The sequence below is a fragment of the Carcharodon carcharias genome, chromosome 2 (assembly GCF_017639515.1).
Source record: "Carcharodon carcharias isolate sCarCar2 chromosome 2, sCarCar2.pri, whole genome shotgun sequence".
NCBI classification, from domain to species: Eukaryota; Metazoa; Chordata; class Chondrichthyes; order Lamniformes; family Lamnidae; genus Carcharodon; species Carcharodon carcharias.
The window spans coordinates 90,146,850-90,168,565 of NC_054468.1; the positions used below are offsets into that span (position 1 = coordinate 90,146,850).

Sequence of the window (21,716 nt, forward strand, 5' to 3'; positions counted from 1 at the left end):
GGGCAGGTGCCCTCTTCTCGAGCACCATATAATCTATTTATAGTTAGTTTTGAAAGGAAGAGAGCTGAATGAATGTTGAAAATATTCAGGCATGTACTTACAAAATAGGTAGTCCTGACACAAAAACATCCACTCTAATCCCTGCTGGGGGGTGTTGGGTGACCTCCCTACCAGGCTCCGAATATTTATAAAATTTTTTGAAATAAGAACAGAAAATACTTGAAACGCTCAGTAGGCTGGGCAGCATCTTGTGAGACAGAAACTGAGTTAGCTTTTCAGGTCGAAGGCTTTTCGGATGGTCACTGATCTGAAACATTGACCCTACCTACCTCTCCCTAGCATATCCTGTTCTTGCTTCACATTTCTAGCTTTTGGAGTATTTTGCTTCTCCCATCCCACCTCCTGCCAACAACCGCAGTCGTTTTGGAAATGGTTTGGAGGAGCTGATTTCTGAGTTTGCTGGCCGATTCCTCCATAACTGTCCCCCTCCTTGTTATAAACATATCCATTAATATCTGGGTTCTGAATAATTCATATTAGGCTTGAAATGTTAACTCTCTCCACAGATGCTGCCTCAGTTTTTCCAGCATTTTCTGCTTTTATTTCAGATTTCCAGCATCTGCAGTATTTTGCTCTCATTCAACAATAGCTGAGGATCTGTCTGTACCTGATGTCCCTTCTCAATTGCACACCACAGATTTGTAGAAGCAGAATGTTCAATAGTTACATATAGTACAAGATTAAATGGCAGAGGTTTCGAACAGAGTGCAGGAGAAACTTCCTCACACAGGGAGTTAAAACTGTGAGATTCACAACCAGGTTTGGTGGTTGAAGCAGAAACAATGTTCAAGTTTTGATTTGGTAGGTTTACACGTGGAAACAGGTCAAGGTAAATTGAACTATTTGTCAGTCTAAAGTACTCATATGGACAGTTGTCCCATTTTCCTATCGTTTGTGGGCACTGGACTCACTTACCTCTCCGTTGGCCCACCGAAATGCCCCCTGTCCGTGTTTCAGGTTTCCTTCAAACTCCCCTTCATATTTCCAGCCGTTCGGCCACTCCTGAACTCCGACTTCAGGCGGAGGGTTTAACTCCAAGATGCTCTGGGCTGGTGTGGCTTTGATCAGTTCAGGCGAGCTCAGCGGATCCTGGATTTGCTGTGAAGCCACGGGGCTGTGGGGCTGGGGACTGGCCGAGGTGTCCTGGTCAGGACGGCTTGGGGGGACCGCGGAAGGCATGGGTGCCACCGGGCAGCCGCTCAGAGCTCAGGCTGGGAGCCGGGGACCGAGCCCGGCGCCGCCTGCTCCCTTTCCCCAGAGGCTCTGATTGAAACCAAACAAATACACCGTTACCAGGGCAACGGAAACGATACAAATTGGGAGCAGAGCGCAGTCAGTGGGAGCCCATTATCCCGGGATTACAGCTAGCCCGGGATTACAGCTATCCCGGGATAACTGCTAGCCCGGGATAACAGATAGCCCGGGATAACAGCTATCCCGGGATAACAGCTAGCCTGGGATAACAGCAATCCTGGGATAACAGATATCCCGGGTTTACAGTTAGCCCGGGCTAACAGCTATTCCGGGATTACAGCTATCCCGGGGTTACAGCTAGCCTGGGATAATAGCTATACTGGGATTACAGTTATTCTGGGATCACTGCTATTCTGGGATTACAACTATCCCTGGATTACAGCTATTCTGGGATTACAGTTTGAGGACTCTGGGTCTATACTCAATGGAGTTTAGAAGGATGAGGGGGGTTCTGATTGAAATTTACAGAATACTGAAAGGCCTGGATAGAGTGGACGTGGGGAAGATGTTTCCATTAGTAGGACAGACTAGGACCTGAGGGCACAGCCTCAGGGTAAAGGGAGGACCTTTTAGAACAGAGATGAGGAGAAACTTCTTTAGCCAGAGAGTGGTGAATCTATGGAATTCATTGCCACAGAAGGCCGTGGAGGTCAGGTCATTGAGTGTATTTAAGACTGAGATAGATAGGTTCTTGATTGGTAACGGGATCAAAGGTTACGGGAAGAAGGCGGGAGAATGGGGTTGAGAAACTTATCAGCCGTGATTGAATGGTGGAGCAGACTCGATGGGCCGAATGGCCTAATTTCTGCTCCCATGTTTTATGGTTTTATGGCCTTACAACTAGCCCAGGATAACAGCTGTACTGGGATTACAGCTAAAACAGGATTACAGATATTATGGGACTACAACTATCCCTGGGTTACAGCTATCCCGAGATTACAGCAATTCTGGGATTACAGCTAACCTGGGATTACAGCTAATCTAGGATTACATCTATTCAGGGATTACAGCAATCCCGGGAATACAGCAAACCTGGGATTACAGATAATCTGGGATTACAGCTATCCCAGGATTACAACTATCCCAGGATTGCAGCTATCCTGATATTAAATATTTATTGGGATTTCATTTTTCCTCGGATTACAGGTATCCCGGGAATCCCCCTATCCTGGGATTACAGCTATCCTTACAATACAGCTATCCTGGGAATCCTACTATCCCAGAGTCTGTTATCCTGCAAATCTTGCTATTCGAGGGGATCCAGCTATCCCGGGATTACAACTCTACCAGGGTTATTGTTATTCTCGGATTATAACTATTCAGAGAATTTTTCCATGGATTCCCACTCTCCCTAAAATATAGCTACCTGGGAATTTAGCTATCAAATAACCTTGGGAATACAGAAATCCAAGGAATACATCTGTTCTAGGAATCAAACTATCTCACTAATACAGCTATTCAGCATTCGAGCTATCCCAGGAATTCATCTATCCCATGAATAAAATAATCCCAATAACACAATTTAGCAAAGTTTACCTGCAGAGACAGCTTACGCCTCCTCCAACAGGAGTGAGAACAAGATATAAATGTTTTGTAAGGCCCCAAGACTGCCTGAAGGTATGAACTCAGAGACCTGAAAGGGGGGCAGATGGGGTGGTAATAATGATGTAAGTGCCATATTGGGACTTGAACCCATGGGGCAGAACTTTACACCCTGTGGGTGGCCGCACACTCGACCTGATCTGGCATAAAATGGCACGAGATGATGTTGGGCGAGCATCCCAACATCATCGCGCACTTGCGTGATATTCCACTCGGCGAGCGGACACAAAAGTCAGAAGTGTGCCCGCCGACAAGTAAGAGAGCAATTAAGCCCATTAACGGTGCATTTGTCTCCGATTTTATGTGGCGCGTCCAACCTTATGGCAGATGGACAAATCGGCCAGGCAGCTCCTGCATTTTCATCAAACCTCATCCAAGGGCGTGATGAAATCTCCATTATGAAATAATATAAAAATAAATACCTATGGACAGCATATTTATTAGGTATCTTTCAGGACTTTTTTTGCAGCTTTTTAAACCTTTATTTCATCATTTGAATGTTTGCAGCTCCCTGGCCTGCCTTCAGGGAGCTCTCCTGCAGCGCTCACCCTTGTGGTGACCACCCTCTTCTCACCCCCACCCCAGCAGCACTGAGCTTTTCAGTTTGTGTTTCATGCTGGCTGGTCATTAATTGGCCAGCCAGCGTAAAATTGGGATCGGGTGTCAATTGTGGTCGGTGGCCCATTTCCCGGCCACTCCCAGGCCTGCCAATCGCACATGCCTGCCAAAGGCAAAATTCAGGCCCATGTCCCCAAAGCATTAGCCAGGGCTTTTGTAATACTAATCCACTTTGCCACCAACTCCCTTTACTATGGTTAACTTAATATGGAGACACTGAGGCCAACTGTCCTGTCCTAACTCAGCACAACTTGGAGATAAAACCAGTGACATCCAGGTCGAGATAGCTCACGCCAGGTCATTGGGAAACTCATCATTGTTCTTCAAGCAATTCAGTTTAAAAAGAAACTGTTCCTGGGATGTGAAAAAAGCTAATTAGGCCACTTCAGATTAAAAGTCAAAGTTGTGGGCACTTTTAAAAATATTAATTCTTGGGATGTGGACATAATTGGCAAGGCAAGTGTCATGGACAGAGTGCATTTCCTTTCTTATTGCCCGTAATCAGTCAGTCTTTGTTTATCCTTGGAGTGTGTATTTTGATTAAGCGATTCAGCACAAGCTTTTGTGAGTTTAAAATGAATAAAGTTGTTTATTCTCACTCACTTACTTAAATTAACGCAACATCACACACTTAGTCTCACACATGCACATAGAAAGATTGGATTTACACTTATGAGGCCTAGTTTGGATGGGGGAGGCCACTGTGATTCAATGTGAGGTTGATAGTGGCCATTACTTCCATCTGACACAAATTGAGTTTTGATCTTCCCTTTTGTCCAGTATGAAACATGGAGACAGACAGTCTGCACACCCCTTTGTCTTTTGTGTTGGCCCATCCTTAAACAAAGAGATGTCTGAATTCCATGGATGGCTGTGAGATACCTTCACCTACGTCTACATTTAATTAGGTATTTGCCGGAGATTTGATGCTGCCTATAGTCCAAATGCTAAAAGGCACATGATTTGCGATGGCCACCTTGGCAGCTTTTATGTGTCCAATTTTAAAAAGTCATATCTGAGAGTTCATAATATGAAATTCCTGTACTGGGTATGACACCAGCATTTATTGCCCATCCCTAATTGTCCTTGAGAAGCTAGTGGTTCTTGAACCCCTGAAGTCCTTATGGTGTGGGTATTATTAGGGAGGAAGTCCCAGGATTTTGACTCAACAACAATGAGGGGACTACTTTTTACGAGCAAGTAGAAGTGGTGCGTGACTTGGATGAGAGGCTTGAGGTGATCATGTTCCCAAGCACCTGCTGTCCTTACCTTTCTAGGGTTTGGGAGGCGCTGCCAAAGAAGTCTTGGCGAGTTACTGATGATAGCACCAGCTGTAGCCACTGTGAACCAGTGGTGGAGGGAGTGGATATTTAAGATGGTAGATGAGGTGCAGATCAAGAGGACTGCCTTGTCCTACCTGGTACCAATCCTCCTGAGCGTTGTTGGAGATGCATCCATTCAGGCAAGTGGAGAGTAGTCTACCACAGGCCGGACTTGTGCCTTTTAATTAGTGCATAGGTTTTGCAGAGTCAGGAGGTGAGTCACACCACAGAGTTCCCAGCTTCTGACCTGCAATAGACCCCAAGACATTAATGTGGGTAATCCAGTTCAGTTTCTGGTGAATGATGACCACCAGAATATTGACAGTCCAGGATTGCCAGTGGTGTATGAGGACAGAAGGGTAGAAAAGGGAAGAGAATTAGATTAAGAATTAAATCAGGGCCTGGTTCTAGTTCTCACATTATGCAGTGCAGCAGCATTAGTAATTGATAATGTTACATGTTGTGAAGGTACAGGATCTGATTCGCAAATGTTGTTAACACATTACATCTGTGTCTCCAAGGTATGTCCTATTAGTTCAAATCCCCTAAGTACTTCCTGGAAATTTATGACAGAGTTTCTAAAAATACCCTCCTGATCTGTGCCTTAATTATGGGAATGGAGTGAGACAGTTTATGACATATGACATAGGCCTTATGTATTAACAAATTAGGAATTAGGCACACAGAGGGAAGGGAGGCTTCTCCTGGGTCCCTCTGCAATGCCAACCTCCCCCTGTTCAAAGTAGCAACATTGTTAAGTGTAATAGTTATCACCCACTGGAGTCCATAATTAAATCAATGAAATATCTGTTGGGTTTACCTTAATTGGCAGAAATGCTAACAAGAGGTAAAACAAAATCTTTCATTTACACATCTTTCACAAGCTCTGGATGTCCCAAAGTACTTTACAGACAATTGAGTACTTTTGAAGTACAGTCACGGGTTTAACTCACAAAATACAGCACACAATTTGTGCACAGCAAGATCCCACAAGATCTGGTAATGACCAGATAATCTGTTTTAGTAGAATGGATGTTGGCTGAGGGGTAAATGCTGTCCAGGAACACTGGGTGAACTCCCCTGCTCATCTTTGAAATGGTGGTTTGGGTCTACCTGAGAGGGCAAGCAGGGCTTCAGTTTAACATGTGGTGGATGCCACTGTGACAGTGCAGTGCTGCGCTGGAGTACTGGTCTGGATTCTGTGCTCAGATCTCTACAGAGGGACTTTGAACACACAACCTTATAACTCAGAGGCAAAGATACTACCAACTAAGCCACAGCTGACGCAGCTAAGACCAATCTCCTTTTCTTTTGTGCATCATGTTTCCATAGATATCCCTGCCTTGCTATGCATCTTGTTCCATAGGCTACATTTTCTGAGAGCTGCAAATACCTCAGGACCTTGACACAACCTGGAAATCATGGTTTCATTTGCCTGCCATTGACACCCTTTGCTGGAGAGGGAGCTAAGGATAGGATCGCCGGAGTTTACCGATAAGATGTGGAGAGCCTCGGAAAATTGACCGCTGCTTTACTTTGCGCTGCACACATGGACCAAATGATGGCGAGGTCATGTGAGAACTTGACATCACCTGGAGGAGGGCAGTCTCCTGCAGTGGGTTGATGGGGTAGGCCTTGCATCCTATGGCATGTAATTTCCCAGAGAGCAGGGCATGCATCTTAGAGCGAGTATTCACCCATGGTCAGGACACACACCTGGCAAAGAGCATTCACCTGGTTGGCAGGATAACCACCAGGGAGAAGGACAAACAACTGAGGGCAGGAGATCCTACTGTGGGCAATATATTCACTTGACCTCCTCCCAGTCTAGGTGTGATGTGTCACATAGGGAAGTCACAATAAATAAACCTTCAGAAAAGAAAATAAATCCACCAATAAATGATGTCTATACCTCATGTAAACGGGCCAGCTCTCATTTTTGATTGGACGTAAACCTGTCAAGCGAAGGAAAGGGAAATAATTACAAAATGGCAGTAACTGGTTTAAATGATAAAGCATTTGAGCCTCACCCTCCTGGGCCCTGACCAGATTGGTGGCTGCTAATTCACAGCGACCTGACCTGTGCCCACCAGTTGTGGTATCATTCCACTGACAATGCGGCCTGAGCTGGACATCAAGGGGTTCTCTGTGGTGAAGCTTCATGGCATGGAAGGGGCCTATGGTAAAATTGTGGATGTTCTGCCCTCTGAAACCATTAAGACACCACCCAGTTTACCCCTCTGTAGTAACCTGATATGTAATACATCTTTAAGACTAGTGTTGTAATGTAAGATCATATGATCTTAATACCCAATAGTAGAGTAGCACGGGCTACCACTGTGAGAGAGTCTTGAGTTCGACACTGAAAAGTGAAGACAGAGTTTTGAGTTGGGTGTGCACAAATATAGCTGCTGAGTTTAGTTTGTAAATAAACAGCATGTGTTTATTCTAACAACGATCTCCGGGTGTTCTCTGTCCCTATATCGATTCGGTCACCCCGAATCAAGTGTGCAACTCGGATCCTTTAGCCCTAACAAACCAAAGGGCACTGGATCCAACAAACTGGCAATGAGAGTAAACGCATGAAAAGCCATGGAAAATGCGAGGAAGAACGAAGGAAATCAGGAGAACTGATGTTGAACATTACCCCACATGGTAGTTGGAAGTAAAGGAAAATTTCCTTCTCTATCATCGAAGTAATTTCCTCAGAGCATGCCACAATTTGGAAGAGCGGAGCCTTTAGACCCAACTTGGATATTTGGTCTTACCATGTTCTTCTTCCAGGCAAATAACATTGTGGTGGAGAAAAAACAATCCTTCTGTTTACATGTGAGAGTAAGACATATAGATTAATTCGAAATCTGTTGGTGCCCAGCACCCCAGACTCGAAAAGTTTTGATGACTTAGTGAGCCAAGGGTGACCATGTGATAGTTTAAACTCAACTCAAGAAATAGAGCTATAGGAAGACATTTGCTTGTTATGTGGTGAGTCTGAAGCAATTAATTGGATATTGCAAGTGCTTCCATCAATGATATGCTTAGAGATCATTCGGTGTGCAGTTTAAACGGAAGTGCAACTCAGAAGAGATTACTGGCTGAAACAAATTTAGATTTTCAGAAGGGGTTAGAAATCGCGTTGGCAATAGAATGTGCAGCATGAGCAAAATGGCGCCGTCCTTCATGTTGGCCAGGAAGCCTCAACCAAAAAGAATGTGAAAGTGCAGAGCTTTACTCAGAAGCGGGAAGCAGCCACCGCTAGCAGACAAATTAAAAGGAAAACTTAGCAGCAAAAACATGGCATAAAAATAACAGAAATGGAAACAGACAACTTTATAATGAACCACAGCTTAAAAAGATCAAATGTTTCTTCTGCCATTGATATGGATACCTCATGAGGCATTGTAAAGGTAGAATCAGGCACAGTGGCAGACAAAAGCAAAAACCTGAAACAGCCCCATTACACCGCTGGGAGTGGCCAGGAAGACCATGGATACGAATAAACATCGATTACATGGGACCCTTCATGGGGACTCATCACAGACGCGCATTCAAAATGGATGGACATATACGAAGTGAGGTCACCCACATCTTCAGCGACAATAGGCAAACTACAACAAAGTTTTGCAATTAATGGATTACCTGAAGTGTTAGTATCAGACAATGGAGCAGCATTCACAAGTGCTGAATTTAACCGATTTACAAGCCTCAATGGTATTGTCCATGTGAAAACATCTCCATACCACCCTTCTTCAAATGGACTCACAGAGAGAGCGGTTCAGATGTTCAAATATGGTATGAATAAATTGTATGGAGATTTGATAGTGACTAAATTAGCATGATTTCTTTCCCATTATAGAACAACCCCTCATTCGACAATAGGTGTTACAGCTGCAGAATTGTTGATGATGCGCCGTCTCCGGTCAAGACTGAGCCTGATTATGCCAAACTTCGGGGGGAGGGTAGAAAGAAAGCAGGAAGGTCAGAAAAAGGGACATGATTGTCACAGTTGGGGCAGAACATTTAATGTAGGAGAGAAAGTATTTGTGAAAAATTTTAGAGAAGGACCAGTATGGTTATCCAGTGAAGTAAGTGCCGCAACGGGACCTTTTTCCTACCACATGAAAGTTGAAGGTCAAATAATTAGGAGACATGTGGATCACATAAGAAGAGGAGAAATCAAATATCCAGATATATTCCGTGGGTTCGAGACTGAATCGGCATCTCCTGTGGAAAGAGCTCAACCAAGTACAAATGTGTTTGAAGGGCCGACTGTACCTGAAAGAATCGAAGAAACAGATTTACAGGTACCTGCTGTAGAACCAGATGCTCAGATGACCCCAGTAAAGGAGGTTCCAAATCAAATTTCAGAAGCTGTGGAGCTGGGACATTTTACACACATAAGGAAACACCCAGAGAGACTGACATTGTAAATAACTTGATATTTTGGAAAAATTGTTAAATGTATTTTCCAGTAAAGGGGGAGGGATGTAGTAATTTGATATGTAGTACACCTTTAAGACAAATGTTGTGATGTAAGATCACATGATCTTAATACCCAATGGCAGAGTAGCACGGGCTACCTCTGTGAGGGAGTCTCGAGTTAGACATGAAGAGTGAAGACAGAGTTTTGAGTTGTGAGTACAAAAATGTAGCTGCTGAGTTTAGTTTGTAAATAAACAGCATGTGTTTATTCTAACAATGACCTCCAGGTGTTCTCTGTTTCTGTACCAACTCGGTCACCCCGAATTAAGCATGTAATTCGGATCCTTTAGCCTCAACAAACTAAAGGGCACTGGATTCAACATCTTCAGGTCATGATCCATTTACTGAAAGACCTTAGCTTCTCTTTGAATCCAATAATTGGAGGTGGAGGCTTGTAAACCTCGATCTTCAGATCTCCAAACATTTATTTTATAGGAAAGCTGTTCAGAATCTTCTTTGTAAGTTTCAAGAAAATATATTTATTTTTTAAAAAGTATTGATCAATATTGTTGAAAATAATTACTGCCAGGAAATGGTTATGTCAGTCTAACATCAGCACATCCAGAAAATTGTTCCCTCGGGGATTGGTTCCACTCAGTGTATAGTGTGATGTGCTGGAGAAGAAATTGATCCAGATGGTGTCTATATTGCTAAGGAAATATATTTTAGACCTGGGCTGATAATGAAAAGTAAGCTGAACGCAAAGGTAGCTGAGTTCTTCTTTGACAGAGCTAAGATGAAGTGAAGAATGAGGTACTGTGGTTTCCTGCCTGAAAAGTGAGGCAGGAAGGGCCTGTGCATTCAACTCCCCCTCTGCTGTCACTCTGAAGTCCACCATACACCAAGTTTTGGAACTGAAAATGCGAGGCCTACATGGAGAAGGAGCCTGGGCACATCCGTAACATCCTTTTTGTACAACAGGATGCTTGTCAATAAAAAGCTAAACCAGAAAGGTTATAGATTCAGTGCAGTGCTGAGGGAGTGCAGCACTGTTGAAGATGCCATCTTTCAAAAGAAATGTTAAACTAAGCCCATGTCTGCCCTCCCAGATGGATGTAAAAGATCTTGTGATGATAAGCAGGGGATTCTGGTCAATTTGTATTTCTCAACCAACATCAGTAAAACAGATTATCTGGTCATTATCACAGTGCTTTATGTGGGAGCTTGTGGTGCTGAAATTGGTTCCTGTATGTGCTTACAGTGTAATAGTAATGCCATTTCAAAAGTACCTCATTGCTTATAAAGTGCTTTGGGTTGTCTTGGGATCGAGAAAGGCCTCAAAAATACAAGTTATTCCTTTCTTCCTTTTCGTTTCTACACTGTTAAACATATATACACAGAAATATTACACAGACACGCACACACACAGACACACATACATGCACATACAAGCACACACACAGGCACACACACACACACACACAATGAAATATTGGCAAGAGTGCAGCAAGTCAGGCCACAGAAGTGAACATAGCAGAGGAGGATTGATTGTTTCTCCTATAGACTACTGAACTGGCCTTGCTGCACAGAATTGAATGGAGAAATGGCAAAAAAAACCCTCAACATCTAACTCAAAATGTTGAAAGGATGGGAATGTGCTGCTTCCAGCAGCGAAGTCCCAGTCACCCAAAACGCCATGTTTGCTGACCTACAATTGGCACCTGGTTAAGTGACAGCTCAATTTTAAAATCCTTGTTTTCAGTTTCCTCCACAGCCTTGTCCCCCCCTTACCGCTGTAATTTCCTGCAGCCCTACAACCTTCCAAGGTATTTGAACTCCTCCAATTCTGGTTTCCTGAGCATTCGTGACTTCAATTGCTCCACAATTGTCAGCCGTGCATTCGGCTGCAAAGCTTTGGAATTCCCCCCATAAACCTTTCTGCCTCTCCGTGACAGATATGTCGACGGATTTCTGAGTGCAAAAACAATAGGGCAGTAATCATTGGGGACTTCAAATACCCTAATATCAATTGGGATACGAACAGTGTGAAGGGCACAGAGGGTACAAAATTCTTGACTTGCATTCAAGAGAACTTTTTTAGCCAGCACCTTACAAGCCCAACCAGAGGGGGTGTAATTCTAGATTTAGTCTGAGGAAATGAAGCTGGGTAAGTGGATGAAGTAGCAGTGAGGAACCATTTTGGAGATAGTGACTATAATATAGTTAGATTTAGCATCATTATGGAAAAAGACAAAGATAGTACAGGAGTAAAAGTTCTCAGTTGGCGAAAGACAAAATTTACAAAGCTGAGGGGTGAGCTGGCGAGAGTGGACTGGATACAGCTATTAGAAGGAAAAACTGGGTCAAATCAGTGGGAGGCATTCAAAGGCGAGACCCTACAGGCACAATGTAGACATGTCCCCACAAAGGAAAAGGGTGGTACTGCCAAATCTAGAGCCCTCTGGTTATCCAGAAGCATACAGGACAAGATAAAGCAGAAAAAGAAAGCTTATAACAGTCAAAAAAGACTTAATACTGTCGAAAGCCTAGGGTATTGTATAGGAAGTACAGGGGTGAAGTAAAAATGAAAATCAGGAAAGCAAAGAGAGGATACAAGAAAATATTGGCAGGTAACATCAAAGAAAATCCTAAGATGTTTTACTAGTACATTAGACAAAATGGATGTGGATGCACCGAGTTCCACCAACAGCAGTGGCAAGAAGTGCTTTGAAGTTAAACACTGGAATGCAGTAGCCCTGTGGGCCTGGGGCATTGTGGCAGATAACTGTGCCATCAGCCAAAATCACATCATGGGCCTGTGTATAGAATGTCAGGCAAACCAGGCTTCAGAGGAGTGCATGTCGCATGGGGTGTGTGTAATCATGCTTCCTATTTCCATTTCACATTGGCTGAAGGTTAGACAGGTTTGCACTTTGGACAACAAGGAGTGGGAATTCCAGAAGTACAGTCATTAAATGGAAACAGCAGCATCATTCTGCAGCAGCTGCTGTTAGCAGCCTTCCTGTGTCATCACTCCTCTCTGCTTCCTCTTCCCCTTCCCGATATCTTTAATTGAAGAGTGTTTATTCAAACATCAAGGACTTGGCCATAAAAATAAGATCCTTTTACTTTCTCCAGTTGCAAACATTTCAACTTATGTTAACGCATCTGAACCTGTTCACACTCCCTATATCATTGTGAAGAGCCAAAGTGTACTTTGCATGCAAACATTTTTTGCTTTCCCATCCCTTTTCCCCAGCCCTAGAGAAGAAAACTTGAGAATTTTCTTTGGCTCTTTACCAATATGTATTTTATTTAATAAAAAAATATTTTTAGCAAGACTAAGGAAAAGTTAGGGCCTATCAGAGATGTACATTGTAACTTGTTCGTTGATGCTGAAGATGTGGTCAGGGTTCTCATAGAGTGCTTTGTCTCCATCTTCACTAAGGAGGGGATGTTGCAGACATTCTAGTTAAAGAGGAGGAGTGTGAAATATTAGATACAATTAGCATAGTGAGAGAGGAAATACTGGAGGGACTGATATCCTTGAAGGTGGATAATTCACCAGGGCCAGATGGATTGTATCCCAGGCTGTTGAAGGAAGCCTGTGAGCAAATAACGGATGCTCTAGGATCATTTTCCAATCCTCATGAGATACAGACGAGGTCCCAGAGGATTGGAGGTCAGCGAACATTGTATTATTATTTAAAAAGGTGTGAGGGATAGGCCAGAAAATTATAGGCTAGTGAGCCTGACTTCAGTGGTGGGTAAATTATTGGAATCAAGTCTGAGACAGAGGATAAACTGTCATTTAGAAAGGCACAGATTGATCAGGGACAGTCAGCGTGGTTTTATTAGGGGAAGATCATGTCTTACTAACTTAGTGAAATTTTTTGAGGAAGTAACAAGGATGATTGATGAAGGTAGTACAGTGGTTGTTGTCTACATGGGTTTCAGTAAGGTATTCGACAGGGTCCCACAAGGCAGACTAGTCAGGAAAGTGAGATCTCATGGGATACAGGGGAAGGTGTCAGGTTAGATCCATAATTGGCTCAGTGACAGGAAACAAAGGGTAATGGTTGATGGATGATTTTGTGAATGGAAAGCAGTTTCCAGTGGTGTTCCACAGAGCTCAGTGTTAGGGTCCTTGCTGTTTGTTGTATAAATTAATGACTTGGACATAAATGTACGAGGCATGATTGGGAAATTTGCAGATGACAGAAGGTGGGGGGGGATAATTTGGCGGGAAGGCCAAAAATCAGCTTCACACCATCGTGAAACCAGTTTGTAAGGGTCCGCTCCACCCATCAATTGCGGGCCGCATTTCCCGTCACCACACATTGGGGACCTAATTTCAATCAGTTAGCATCTCATTATAAGCCCAGTTTGCCGGAATCATCCCCCTATGTCAAATTTACCACCCATGTTAGCGTGACTTGGGAACGGCGTGCCTCATGTCTGCCTTTAAAAGGTGTGCACCTGGCGACTTCGAGGGGAACTTGGAGGTGATTGCACACAATCTTGTGCAGCACTTGCGAGCATCGCCCATAGGGCATCAAGAAAGAGGTGCTGCACATTTGGGTGGAGCACAGGCAAGTCGCTTTTTTCCCGGCTGGTTTTCAGTGTGGTCCCGGGGCAAGGGCTCCAGAGCGTGTCAGGCCACCGGGTGGGTGGATGGGGGTGGGGGCAAGGCAGCACAGACTGTAGGGAGTACTCAAGCACATACTGGGGGTGGGGGGTGGGGGGGTGAGGGAAGTGGCTACGCACTTGGAAAATCTTAATAAAAGTGAGCATTCTTCCACAGCTCAGACCGTTCAGCTGCAGCTCCATTGATAGGCTTGGAGTCGGGCCTCTGAAGCTTTTCTGCCCACTCAAGCAACGCAAAAGCATAAAAGTGCCACCAAAATGCTCCAGAACCTTTCACCCCTCGGGCACAGTCTGCAAATTAATGTGCGTTTTAGGGGGCAGGAGAGCAATTGGCGAACTGAGCAACTTGTAGAATCCCCTTGCGAAAGGTAGTCATGGCGCAGTCACTGGTGGAGGTGCTCACAGCCCCTTGCAATGTCTTTATTAAGTTTTGGACCAGGATCCCTCATTATTCAAACTAACAGTGCAGCCTTGCAGTGTGGGTTAGGAGAATTCCTGCACCTGAGCTGAGAGCACAGCATGCAGTCCAATGGGCAAAGCTGCTGCGAGTCGGTCAGGTGGAGTGGGGCAGAAGTGGGTGGGGTTTCAGGCACCCATGAAGCGCACTAAATTCTGGCCAAATGGTGGCCAGCACTCTCCTGCATGCGTGAAGGGGTCTTCAGACTTAACCAAGAGAGGTTCTTAGTGCTCCCATGCTAACCCACATGACTCTCTCTTTGATCCTGCAGGAGGAGAACATCAGGATCATGGAGCTTGGTGATTTAACGGTATGTCTCATGGCTTACAGGAGCAGAGAAGAAGAAGAGAGCTGTGGAGGCATCTGGCTCGGCAAAGGGAGGAGCACTTCCCTCAAGATGAAGGGGCAGCAGGGCCTGCTGTGCGTGCAGCTGAAGATCCACAGAGAGAAATGTAGGGTCTACAGGCACCTGTCATTCCTATAGATGACTGAGAACTAGTGTCACCGAAAACTGCGGAAACTGTTTGGTCACATATGCCATCTGCTGCAGAATTTGGCGCCATGGGGACATGGAGGGCATCCACAGCCAGTAGCCGTGAAAGTGACCGCGGCGCTCAATTTCTATGCCAATGGCTCCTTTCAGGACTCCACAGGTGACCTGTGCGAGATCTCGCAAGGCTCCATGCACAAGTGTATCCAGGAGGTCATGGATGTCATCTTCGCGAAGGCACAGAACTTTGTGCATTTCGAACGTGATCAGGAAAGCCAGAAAGCAAGAACGCTGGGATTTGCGTAGATCTCTGGTTTTCCTCAGGTGTACGGTGCCATTGACTGCACTCACGTGGAGCTTAGATCTTTGTGGCAACAAGCAGTCAACTATATCAGCCACAAGGGCTTCCACTCACTCAATGTTCAGCTGATCTGTGACCACCACAAACACATCATACAGGTTTGTGCACAATTCCCAGGGGTGTCCACGACTTCTACACCCTTATCAGGTCTCAGATCCTTGACATTTTCCAGGATACAGAGAGGCTGCAGGGTTGGCTCCTCGGGGATAAGGGCTACCACAGAGGACCTGGCTGATGACCCCTGTACGGTAGCCTTAGATTGCAGCAGAGTGACCGTTTAATGAAGCTCATGCTGCAACCCAGACTTTGGTGGAGCAAATGATAAGCATTTTGAAAATGAGGTTCTGGTACATCAAAAGGTCCAGTAGAGCACTGCAATACAATCCACCTAGAGTATCACGTGTTATTGTAACTTGCTATGTACTCCACAAACCTTCCACTGCAACAGAGGGAGCACCTGGCTGAGGAGGAGATGGAAGAGCTGCACGTCTCCTCTGATGGCGATGATGGCGATGAGGTCTTTGAAGGTGATAAAGCTGATGATGCAATCATCGTACTGGCCAGACGAGGCAGGGGCACTTGGGAGGCCCTCATAGCCACAAGATTCATGGAGAATGATGATGGGATGCTATGAGGATAATCCTCACATCCTTACCTTGCATCTGTAGACGTTTGACTCCTCTGTGACTTATGGCAGTGCACATACCCTCAGTGTTCAGACTCATGTCATGGAGACGCAGTGGAGGCATTAATAGCAGCTGGACTCCAGGAGGATGATGACAACATGCAGTAAGGATACTCCATAGATCTTCACATCACCTCTGTTAATGCCTGCCTCTGTCTGGCTGAGGGCAGCTCGCTTGCGCCCTGTGATCAGTGTCATATCATAGAGACACAGCCATGAAACTTTAAAAGCACCTGGTCCTTTATCAGCCTTCAGCACCTGAGCCCTTCAGGATCACAGCGTCACCGGATGCAGGTTACACACTGCACAGGGAAAGGGCCCCGGACTGAGACACCTGCCTTTATCTTGTGCAGGAACCAAGGTTTCACATCTGAGTGACACAAACACTGCTCATCAGAACGAGGAGTCACCACAGAATCACAGCATTGTTAGAGTTCAGAAGGAGGCCATTTGGTCCATCGTGTCTGCACTGGCTCTCTGAGCACTTTAACTTAGTACCAATCTCCTGCTTTTTCCCTGTAACACTGCACATTATTTCTATTTAAATAATCATCCAATGCCCTCTTGAATGCTTTAATTGTACCTGTCTTCACCACACTTCCAGGCAATGCAGTCCACACCCTAACTACTCAACGTCAAAAAGTTTTTTCTCACCTCGCATTTGCTTCTTTAGCAAAGTACTTTAAAACTGTGCCCTCTGGTTCTCGATCCGTTTATACTGGGAAAAGTTTCTCCCTATCTACTCTGTCCTGATCCCTCATGATTTTGAAAACTTCTATCAAGTCTCCTCTTAGCCTTCTCCTCTCCAAGGAAAACAATCCCAACTTCTCCAATCTTTCCTCATAACTGAAGTGTCTCATCCCTGGAACCATTCTCGTAAACCTCTTCTGCACTCTCTCTCTAATGCATTCATATCTTTCCTATAGTGTGATGCCAGAATTGTACACAATACCCCAGCTGAGGTCTAACCAGTGTCTTATTTAAGTTCATCATAACCTCCCTGCTCTTATACTTTATGCCCCTATTAATGAAGCCTAGAATACTGTATGCTTAGAAAAAGCTCTCTCTTACCTGTCCTGCCACCTTTACTGACTTATGTAGATATACACCCAGGTCACTCTGCTCCTGCACACCCTTTAGTATAGTATCCTTAATTTTATACTGTCTCTCCATCTTCTTTGTACCAAAGTATATCATCTCACATTTCTCCATATTGAACTTTATCTGCCACCTATCTGCCCACTCCACCAATGTGTCAATGTCCTTTTGAAGTTCTACACTGTCCTCCTCACAGATTACAATTCTCCCAAGTTTTGTGTCATCTGCAAAATTTGAGATTGTCCCCTGCACACCAAGATCTAGATTATTTATATATATCAGGAAAAGCAAGGGTCCCAATATGGACCCGGGGTACTCCACTACAAACCTTCTTCCAGCCCGAAAAATACCCATTAACCATTACTCTCTGCTTCCTATTCCTCAGCCAATTTTGCATCCACATTGCTACTGTCCCTTTTATTCCATGACCTATAACTTTCCTCACAAGTCTGTTGTGTAGCACTGTATCAAACGCCTTTTGGAAGTCCATATACACCACATTGCTCTCATCAACCATCTCTGTTACCTCTTCAAAACAAATCTAGCAAATTAGACACAATTTTCCTTTAACAAATCCATGCTGACTCTTTCCAATCAATCCAAATTTTTCCATGTGACTGTTAATTCTATCCTGAATAATTGTTTCTAGAAGTTTCCCCACCACGGAAGTTAAACTGACTGGTCTGTAATTGCAGGGCAGATCTTTACAATCTTTTTTTTAACAAGGGTGTAATGTTTGCAATTCTCCAGTCCTCCGGCACCTCCCCTGAATCCAGGGAACATTTGAAAGATTATTGCCAGTGCCTCTGCAATTTCCACCCTCGTTTCCTTCAAGATTCTTGGATGCATCTCATCTGGTCCCGGTGCCTTATCAACTTTAAGTACCGACAGCTTATCCAATATCTCCTCCTTATCAATTTAAAACCCTTCTAGTGACTGAGTTTCCTCCACTGTCACCATGGCCTGGGCAGTATCTACCTTGTAGGTAAAGATAATGCAAAGTATTAATTTAACACCTCAGCCATGTCTCTTGCCTCTGTGTGTAAATCCCTTTTTCGGTCCCTAATCGGTCCTACTCCTCCTTTTACCACCCCTTTACTATTGATGTGCATATAGAATACTTTGGAATTCTTTTTTACATTAGCTGCCAAATTTTTTTCATAATCCCTATTTGCTTCTCATATTTGCTTTTTCACATCCCTTCTGAGCCTTCTGTATTCAGCATGGTTCTCAACTGTATTTGCTACCTGACACCTGTCATAAGCTGACTTTTTCTTCTTTTACATAATTTCTATCTCCTTTGTCATCCGGGAGCTCTGGGTTTGTTTGGCCTACCCTTCCCTTTTGAGAGAACATACCTTGACTGTGCCCAAACCATTTCCTCTTTGAAGGTAGCCCATTGTTCAGTGACTGTTTTTCCCACCAACTTTTGGTTCCAGTCTATCTGGCCCAGGTCCGTTCTTGCCCCATTGAAGTCCACTCTGTGTCTGTTTATTGTTCTTACTCTGGATTGACAAATAGCCTTTTCCACCGTAATCCTAACCTTATGGTACAATGATCACTGTCCCCTAACTGTTCCCCTCCTGTCACTTGATCTACTTGGCCCACCTCATTCCCAAGAACCAGGTCTAGCAGTGTCTCCTTTCTTGTTGGACTGGGCGAATACCGCAGTAGGAAATTCTCCTGAACACAATCTAGGAACGCTTGTCCCTCACTGACCCTTACATACCACTTCCAGTCTATATCCGGGTAATTAAAGTCCCCCATTATAACTACTCTATGATGTTTATGCCTTTCTGTAATTGCCTTGCAGATTTGTCCCTCTATATTCTTCCCACTAGCTGGTGGTCTATACATTACACCGAGCAATGTACACCAAGCACCCTTCTTATTCCTTAGCTCTAGCCAAATCGATTCTGCCCTTGAATCCTTTGATACATCCTCTCTCTCCAGTACTGCAATACTGTCCTTTACCAAAAATGCCACCCCTCCTCCTTTTTTCCCTTTCCTATCTTTTCTGAACACTTTGTAACCAGAAATATTTAGCAGCCAGATCTGCCCTTCCTTAAGCCAGGTCTCCGTAATTGCCACAACATCATAATCCCACAGGGCAATCTGTGCCTGTAACTCCCCAATTTTATTAATTATACTCTGTGCATTCACATACATGCAGTGTAACCCTGAATTAGACTTTATTACTTGCTCCCTTACTCTGACTCCATCTACTACCTTACTATTCTCTATTTTAGTGCTATCTGTCTCTCCCAACATTGTGAGTATCCTGGTATTACTTTCTAATATTCTCTCCTGGTTCCCACATCCCTGCTGAGTTTGTTTAAACCCTCCCCAGCAGCACTAACAAAATGACCCACAAGGAACTCAGTCCCAGCTCTGTTCAGATGCAACCTGTCTGGCTTGTACAGGTGCCATCTCCACCAGAGCCAGTCCCAGTGTCCCCAGGATCTAAAGCTTTCCCTCATGCACCATCTTCCCAGCCATGCACTCATCTGTCGTATCTTCCTATTTCTCATCCTTTGCACGTGGCACTGGGAATAATCCGGAGATTACTACTTTAGAGGTCCTGCTTGCTAATTTTCTACCTAGCTCCATAAATTCCGATTGCAGGACCACATCCCCCTTCCTACCTATGTCATTAGTACCAATGTGGACAATACCCTCTGGCTGATCACCCTCCCCTACAAGAATGTCCTGCAGCCGTTCTGTGACATCCTCGACCCTAGCACCAGGGAGGCAACAAACCATCCTGGAGCCATGTTGATGGCTGCAGAAATGGCTGTCTGCTCCCCTAACTAAAGAATCCCCTATCAGTACTGCCCTTCCGCTCCTCTTCCTCTCCTCCTGTACAGTTGGGCCACCCGTGGTGCCAAGGCTTGGTTCTTGCTGCACTCCTCCAAGGATCCATTGCCCTCACTGATATCCAGAGTGGAAAATCCATTACTGAGCATGACCTCTAGGGACTCCTGCATTACCTGCCTGTTTTTCTTGGACTGCCTGGCGGTCACCTGCTTGCTTACCCCTAACCTGTGGTGTGACCGTCTCTCTGAATGTGCTATCCACCTAGTTCTCTGCCTCATGGATGAACCTCAGTGACTCCAGCTGCTGCTCAAGCTCTGAAACATGGAGCTCAAGCTTGTGCAGCCGGTGACACTTCCTGCACATGGGCTCGTCTGGGTCACGAGAAGTGTCCACAACTCCCCATGTGCCACAGGACGGGCATTCTGCTTGGCTGACCTGTCATGCCATGCCTTAGCCTTAAATTTTTATCACTTAAACTTTTAAATCACACTTAACAGATCTCACCAAAAAGTACAGTTCCTACTTTTTCTAAACATTAGGAATAGAATAAACCTTAAACACTTACTGGATACTCACCAGGTACTCACCAAACAGCTTGCTTCTTCTTCAATTAATCAAATTGCTTCTTTCCTGTGATGCCACAATTAGTTTTTTTTCCACTCAGTGCGGGTGGTTCTGAGCAGATGACAGGTTCGCTCTCCAACTGCTCTACTCGCAAGTGAGCCATAGATAATGAGGTATTCTTGAGAATTTATTTACAATAGTGAACATTCTGTACAATTGATTAACACACGTACCCAGGCTGTGCAACCACATCTTCTTAACCTTCCTAACCCTGTCTTGGTGTTCTCCCGACATCCACAGCGGAGGTGGAGGCAGCCTGCCGACTGCTCCACCCTGTCTGTGATGACCTTGGCAGGCGTCCTCTGGAAGGCTGAGACCTGGGGTGCCCCAGCCTTCTTTGGGTGTCCTGCTGTGGGCCAGATGCACCCTCCTTGACCTGTGGAGCTAGAGTTGTGGGTGTCCCAGGAAGAAGGGATTTGGATTGGCCAGACATTCCCGGAGTCACCTGGATGAATGGTCCCGGGGTCTCAAGCTGCTGGTACAACTCCCTATGGGCGCCCGATGGCCCTTGGCTGACCCCTTGAGGAGAAGGGGAAGCTGAAGTGAGATCAAGCTGCCTCTCACCCCTCTTGCGTACACACTGTTGGGGGCCAACTGTGGTGCAAGCAATGGAGTTCAGCCCGTGCGGCAGTGCAGGACCGGTGTCCTGGACTAAGGTGTAAGATGTGCCTAGGAGAGAAAGTGGAGGTTATTAGGGCTTGGCAGCCGCATTGAGCACAGAACAGTGGTCTCAGATTAGCATTGAGAGAGGGATGATGCGGTGCAGGATCCTCACGTGAGTGTTTGCCGATGACATCGCCATCACTGCAGGAATGGTTGATGTCCTCTCTGGCCAGCTCCCATGCTCAATTCTCGAATGGAGTGAGGACCTTGATGTCCAGCTCTCCACCCCTGGTCTGGGAGCTCTCCTGTTGATTGTGCATGCTCTTGTCCTGCATAAAGTCAGATGGAGAGAGTGGGAGCAAGGCGCATGCCAGGCCAAATGAGAAAGATGTCAGGCGTATGCGTGTGTGTGTGTGCTGAATGGAGCCATGGACGGGTGATGCAATGAGAACTTACATTCAAAGAGAAATGCTGGGTATAACAGAAGAGAGTTTTGTGTGTATAGTGCAGAGGCATGTAAGATCAAAGTCTGTAAATCTACAACTGTCTTCAAAGGAACCAAATTGAAAGGAACCTCATTTTGAATTTGTAAAGTGAAGATGCTTTGCCTGCTTTCTGGTTAAGTCTATTGGTTAGTGTTGCCTTCTTGGAAATTA

At 45.0% G+C, this 21,716-nt stretch overlaps 1 protein-coding gene and 1 pseudogene across 1 annotated transcript in view; one reads left to right on the plus strand and one right to left on the minus strand.

Moving 5' to 3' along the window:
* Positions 1–1,302, minus strand: part of ankmy1 (ankyrin repeat and MYND domain containing 1) — a 93,628-nt gene extending 92,326 nt beyond the window's left edge. Inside the window, exon 1 of the mRNA XM_041205737.1 lies at positions 976–1,302. Coding sequence (XP_041061671.1) covers positions 976–1,239 — 264 coding nt within the window. The 5' untranslated portion in view covers positions 1,240–1,302. The remainder of the gene's footprint in view (positions 1–975) is intronic.
* Positions 1,303–11,956: 10,654 nt separating this feature from the next.
* On the plus strand, positions 11,957–12,253 carry LOC121274743 (annotated as a pseudogene).
* The last annotated feature ends 9,463 nt before the right edge of the window (positions 12,254–21,716 follow it).